The sequence below is a fragment of the Triticum aestivum genome, chromosome 1D, assembly GCF_018294505.1.
Source record: "Triticum aestivum cultivar Chinese Spring chromosome 1D, IWGSC CS RefSeq v2.1, whole genome shotgun sequence".
NCBI classification, from domain to species: Eukaryota; Viridiplantae; Streptophyta; class Magnoliopsida; order Poales; family Poaceae; genus Triticum; species Triticum aestivum.
Window position 1 is genome coordinate 19,460,387 of NC_057796.1, and position 6,917 is coordinate 19,467,303.

Here is a 6,917-nt window from a genome sequence, read left to right on the forward strand (position 1 = left end):
GTCAAAACTAGTACAAATATATCATTGTGAGAATCATGCTAATCTACACCTCTCAATAAAACTAAGTTATTTTCTCCTAGAATAAGAAATAAAAACATCAAAAGCAAGCCAAGATTAGGTTATGTCGAACTGAATCACCTCTTCCATCAGTGGCACACGAGTTGTTGCACATCCAAGCTGGTGCCACAAAACAAGAAAATTAGGCCCATATCCAACAACTGGTTGTTACAAAGGCGCTACCGTCACTTTCAGCGTCCATCGGACAGCCATTTTGTGAAACAGGGAATATAAGGTGCACAACCCACGAAATCTACAGAAGAGCTGATAACATTCACTTTCCGATTATCCGTATCATACAAGACTGTCATCTCCCCATCGGTAAGGAAAATCAGATTACAATTTGGATGAATGGCCAACACCATGTAGGACTCATGATCTTTGCGACAATGACTTCCAAATAATTCCAAAACATTGACAGTGTGCTTTAGAGTCCAGTTCTCGCTGTCATAATCCTGAAGAACCCAAAGAGAGAGTTGGCAACCATTAAGAACATCTACACGCCAAGCATGCAAGCATCCCTGAGATAGCCCAATGGCGTCGAAGTGTGGCACTCTAATTTCTCTCCAAATCTTTCCTTCTATGTCCACTGTTACTATTGAAGAACCACAGGTAGTCAAATGCACAATGCCATTCAAGAATATGGCATCTTGATCACCCACCATAGTATCAGAAGCCCACCCACTTTCCACGTAAGTCCATCGTTCAGTTCCCGATGAGTAGATCGCTACTTTTCTGATTAGTTGATAAATATCTGTCAAGGGCGCAACCACAACGAAGCTAGAGGGCTTGACTGCGTCGAAACCCAAATAGCGTTCGACGTCCGCTTGGTCCATGCATTCTATCAGAGGCAACAGAGTCCACTTCTCGGTTGCCGGATTGCACACGACATAATCACATTCACCCCGCGGTGAGTACGAGTTCTTCCAACACATGCAAAGGAGAAGGCTGCTGGAGCATTGTGTGACCTCTAAGCTTTCGTAGCTCTTGCGCAAGAAAGAGAGATCGGGATCGACCAGACGGGGGCCACCCCCGGTCAGACCATGGAAACTGAGGCCTTGGTGTTCCTCGTCCAAGAAGTAGAGGCCGGATAGGGCCTGCGGCGACCTCTTGTGGGTGTCGAGGCCGGAGCAAAGGTCAAGCCACTGCTTGGACACGCACTTAAAACGGCAGAGCGACTTGTAGTGCACCCGCGACAGGATTTCGATGATGATGTCGTCGGGGAGGCTTGCCGCGGGCTGCTGCTCGCGATCGCGCCTCTGCTTCTTCTTCTACAAACGGATGAGAAGATTGTTTATCCCTAGATTTTGATTGGAAGGAGGAAGAATTTGGGGAGGAACAAAACCTCGGAAGCTATTGAAGCAATGACGGGGAGCGTCGGCGAAGAAGACGAAACGTCCTCGGGGCAGCCATGGTGGCCGGTCGCCTGCGGGGAATCCTGCTCCGTGTAATCATCTACTCCTCCTACTGGCGGCATCGTCTCCTCGGTTCGCCGGGCTAGGGTTTGTGGTCGGAAATTGATCGGCCCCTGATCGACGACTGAGCACGACCCTTCTCTTTTTTGGCCAGATCGTAGCGAACCGAGCGTGACACCGGAAGAAGTATGGGCTTGAGTATCGTTGCTTTTATACGGGCTTTCAAGAACGGCCCACTTTATTCTGATATATCACGTCAGCCACCCACAGTTCCCTCTTCTTTTTTCTCCTCAAGCTCCAATGTCAAACAAAAAATTGTTTCTGGAAAGGGACATGAATTGTTTCACATTTTCTTGAAATCTCTGCCAACTTTGGCATGGTTTCGAAAGGGTGGTTTACAAATTTTTTTCCAGAAAAATGTGTGATGATTCATGAGTGCAACAATTAGTTACCTACTGAAAGTTAAAGCTCGAAGATGATCACTACAGTGAGTATACAATGTATCTTTAAATACTATACCTCTGTGTCAAAATATAAGACGCTTTTGCAGTTCAGATTACCTGCCAAAATATCAGATTACAGCTACTTCAGGACGGCCAGCCTGAGTGGTAAACCTGCTGCCCAAATTGATCTCCATAGTGCCCAGTATCTCGCAGTTACTAGCTTCTCTACATGGTATTGGACCTCACTGTCGGTGTGCGACAATTTTCAAAGATCTTCGGTGATGGAAAAATGCAGAAGGCGTCGTCCATGTCGTAGGATTTCAGAGAGAATCTATGGTCAGCCAACGAGCATAGGACACATGACAAAACTATGTCCTTTGGATGCCTCAAAAATATCTTCATGTGGGCAGTGTTGTAAATGCTGAGTGGGAATCAAGAAATGAAGGCTAGTGCATCACCCTCGCCCCGCATTGTCGTCTTGCCCACCCAAAAAACATGTTTGGTTGGAGGCTCTATCATTGTGCTTTGTTTGGGTCAAGGGATTGCTGGATGCTGACACAGATCCTACATCAGTTTGTTGTATATTAATGTAGAATGTGCCATCTGCCAGCCTCACCCGCCTGCCCTCTTCCTGCCTTCTTGTATGATTACTGCTTTGCCAATAGATTTTTAGGCATGTTTCCTGCTCACCATGTACGTTAATACCTCCGTTTGTACATATAAGTCTTTCTAGAGAGTTCAATAAGGACTCCGTATGTAGTCCATAATCCATATAAAAATATCTAAAAAGAACTATATTTAGGAACGGAGGGAGTATTATATATGAAAAGAAGGCACTTTGCTGATGCAGAGTATGTGTACAAAGTTGTGATGAATTACACAGGCCTTATAGTTGGACCAAGCACCTGGATAATTTGCTTGATCATAATGAGCAGCATCACTCATGCAATTTGTCTCATAACATTCGTGGACCCATATATCAATGATTGCTGTTCTCTAAAGGATAAATTTCGATCAATTCCCAGTAATGGCTTAGCAGGGATGATCAAGTTGGCAGCAAATGCATGGCAGATTGGACATGAACTAAACTGGGAAAAACTACAATAGAAGCAAGGTTTTGGTTACCGAATGAGGCAATTTTGCCGAGGGGGACTGGTAAATGTGGTTACCACGGTTACCGAGAATATTTCGAGCGAATTTTATAGTTGAATTTTGAATTCAAATAAGCGAATGAACGAATATTCAAACCAGAGACCTCTCAAAACAAGAACTAGGTTGCTACCAACATGCCAGAACCAACTCTCATGGCATTAATTAGATCCTACGTACTTTAATGTAAATCGAGTGTTCAAATTCAAAAATTTCAAAAAATGGTATTTTTTTGCTCGGTATGATGATTTACCGAGGGGCACGGAAATACGAGGTAACCATGGGAAATTTTGAAATTTCGACCGGTAACCAAAACCTTGAATAGAAGCAACATTTTGTGTGCAAACATCGAAAAAATTCAACATCAGCGTCTGATCTTAGGTGAATGTCTCAGATGGATCCTGTTGGAGCTGGTGGAGTGATTTGCTTTCTATACAACTCTTTAGTCATGGCGGTTTTCGCGAATGCATGACGCTCCACTAGCTCTTGTGGGATCCATGTGAGACATCCATCCGAGGCCCATCTTTTTTTCTAATTTTTGCACACATGCATGAACTCACCGGTGGATGGATTCAGAGCTGTGACTATATCTAATATCTGGTTCTAGTGTGGTGATGTGGAGTGGTGACGAGAGAGTGACTTGTGCGGCTGATGGTTTCGAGATGGTGACGTCTAAACCCGAAGCTATGTGCATTATTGCTGTTTGTTTCTAAAGGGCAACTTGCCCAACTTGCATAGGATTACATGATTAATATTGTTTTGATAATTTTGTGTAAGGTGTCCTCTTTTGGCTTGATGATAAATACTAAATACATTATGACTATGATAAGGGAACCTGTCAATATGATTAGTGCCTGATAAAACAATTTAGTCTATGTGACTCGTACTATCATACATTATTCCTTAAAGCAAGAAAATCATGTGCCCCAAAGTGACCTTTACAGATATAATATATTTTCTGAGGCAAGGCGGCAGCCTCGTGATATTTATGTGGACGGATTAGGCTTGGTATTAGCCACTCCATCGGTTTCACTAACTTTTTTTTACATCATTGGTTTCACTAACCTGGCAGACAAAGAGGTTAGTCGATAGAATTGAACCGTTCTTTCTTTCGTTAGACCTACTACGTGCTATTTGTCTATTCAGTGAGAGCAAAATATGATATGATTCGGTGCAAAAAGTTGGTTTTATTTTGCGCCTCCGCCTGAGACTAATGCAAGAAAAGAAATAATCTATTTTCTGAGGCAAAGGCAGCAGCCTCATGATATTTATGCTCCAGGATTAGGCTTACTATTAGTTAGTCCATCGGTTTCACAGTACCTATCATGCAGTCATTTGCTGCGCGCGTGCACACACACTGGTATTTGTTAGAACAACTCTAGCAGATGCCCTAAAAACTTCCACTGTAAAATCATTTTAGGGTATACTGCAAAACGTTTTTAGGAGCTTTTACAGTATGGATATGTGTGTCGGTAGAACAGATCCCATATAAATTGTCAGCAAAATAGCACAAAGCCCCTTACAAGCAAAATAAAGATCGCAATTGGGACCTTTTGTCCTGGTCGACCTCCTGCTCGTGCCCGATCCGGCTGGATCTTTCATGGACTTTTCGCAAAGAAAAAGGTTCTTCCATGGACATGGACAGGGAGGTCGCAGCACTGGCAATCTCGCAGATGGCGCCCGTGGCGGGCAGCAGCTTCTTGAGGCAGCGGGTCATCGAGGGTGTCACTTTCTCCGTGGTGCTCTTCCCGACCGGCGAACCCTCGGGACCGGGAGAGAGGAGGGCGTCGCCTTCCCTACGACGCTCGTCCCGACAGGCAGTCCGAGCGGCGTCCCGGGTGGAGCCGCTGCTATGGGAGACAGGGGTGGTGCTGCTGCGGGGGTTCCCCACATGGACGGCGGCTGACTTCGACGGTGCCGTGGAGGCGCTTGGGTACAAGGAGCTGCCGTACTGCGAGACCGTGTGGCACCGCCTGCACGGATGGCTCTGGCCATCTGCCATGTCCTGCTCTGGCCATCTCCGCCTCCTGCCATGTCTGGTTCCGGCCATCTCCGCCTGCGTCAGAGTAGTTATAGCTAAAGTGCCACTCCCGCCAACTGCTTTTGTGTGATAGGGAACCTGTAAAATATCGGGCAAAAATTGAAAATTTGAGGTAAGAGGTACTCCCTCCGTCCCATAATGTAAGACGTTTTTTAACATTACTGTAGTGTCAAAAAACGCCTTACATTATGAGACGGAGCGAGTATCTTTTTTACGGCGAGTTGTATTTTTTTTACGGTACAGACCATTTTGCGGGATCTGATTTGGAACTTTTTTCGGCGAAAACTATAAAACGGCGGTTATTTTACAGTTTGGGGCGTTTTAGGGTAGAGAGTTGCTCTTAGTAGAATTGAACCTCGTGTTCCTTCCACTAGATCAGCACATGCTACTTATCTATCTCTCATAAAGAAAAAAAAACCTGCTACTTATCTATATAATGGGAGCAAATATGGTATAATTCGCTGAAATGTGGTTCTACTTTGTGTCTCCGTCTGAGACAACCGCATATAGGAAATGACCGCTACCAAATACTTCTTCCGTTCCAAATTTTAGTCCTACCCCAAGTCAATTTTTCTGAAGTTTGACAAGTATATAACAAAGATATTAACGTCGACAACACCAAGTTAGTTTCATTAGATTGTTTGTAAATATATTTCCGTACTATATATATTTGATGTTGTAGATCTTAGCACAAATTCTCCCATCCTCTTTCATCTATTGAAGGCATTTACTACTTAACTTGCTGTAGCTTCGGAATTACATAATCAACTCGGATCCTTTAAAACAATTAGTGCTGGCGTACTAGGGACTGGATTTATAATTTAGAATGCTAGGCAGTGGAAAGAAGGTTCAGTAAGTTACGAAATTGTCTGGCCGAATTTGAGAAGAAAATATGGCCACGGAGAGCTTAACCAATAAAAGATTAAAGAAGTTCGTGTCGCATTACCGCAGTGTAAACTAGTATAAATATATCATTGGGAGAATTATGTTGTTCTATACCTCTCAATAAAACAAAGTTATTTTCCTCTAAAAGAAGAAAGAACAAAAACATATATAAAAAGAGAGAATGAAAGATTAAGTTCTGTGAAACTGAATCATCTCTTTGATCAGTGACACAAGAGTTATTACACATCAAAGCTGGTGCCACAAAACAAGAAGATTAGGTCCATATCGAACAACTGGTTTTTATTGGGTTGCTAGTGTCACTTTCAGCGACCATCTGACGGCCATTTTGCAAAACAGGGAATATAAGGTGCACAACCCCGGAAATCTTCAGAAGTATTGATAAGATGCACTTTCTGATTTTCTATATTACACGAGATTGTCATTGCCCGATCGGTAAGGAAAATCAAATCACAATCTGGATGAATGGCCAACATCATGTAGAACTCGTCATCTTTGCGAAAATGCCTTCCGAACAGTTCCAAAACATTTACAACGTGCTTTAGAGTCCAGTTCCCGCTACCATAATCTTGAAGAACCCAAAGAGAGAGTTTGCAACCATTAAGATTATATACACTCCAAGCATGCAAGCATCCCTGAGACAGTCCAATAGCGTCTAACGAGTGTGGAACTCTAATTTATCTCAAAATCATTCCCTCTATGTCCACTGTTACCATTGAAGATTTATTAATGCTAGTTAAATGCATAATGCCTTCAGGAACACTAGTAGAAAAAGGCCCATTTGTCCCGGTTTATAAGGCTCATTTGTCCCGGTTCGGGAACCGGGACTAAAGGGTCGGTACTAAAGCCCAATACCTTTAGTCTCGGTTCTTATACCAACCGGGACAGATGGGGCTCCACGTGGCCGCT

At 43.6% G+C, this 6,917-nt stretch overlaps 1 protein-coding gene across 1 annotated transcript; it reads right to left on the minus strand.

The window, feature by feature from the left end:
- Window positions 1-1,607, minus strand: LOC123163322 (putative F-box protein At1g32420). Its single transcript, XM_044580970.1, has 2 exons — window positions 1,403-1,607; window positions 1-1,328 (listed from the first exon to the last, which is right to left on the minus strand). Exons 1-2 carry the CDS (start codon window positions 1,532-1,534, stop codon window positions 249-251), a joined length of 1,212 nt encoding a protein of 403 aa, XP_044436905.1. The 5' UTR covers window positions 1,535-1,607; the 3' UTR covers window positions 1-248.
- Between the last annotated feature and the right edge of the window lie 5,310 nt (window positions 1,608-6,917).

Bases quoted from the DNA above. Each gene is read 5' to 3' on its own strand.
- LOC123163322 (XM_044580970.1), bottom strand. From the start codon at position 1,534: ATGCCGCCAGTAGGAGGAGTAGATGATTACACGGAGCAGGATTCCCCG. The intron at 1,329-1,402 runs GTTTTGTTCCTC...ATCCGTTTGTAG, and splicing joins TTGCTTCAATAGCTTCCGAG to AAGAAGAAGCAGAGGCGCGA.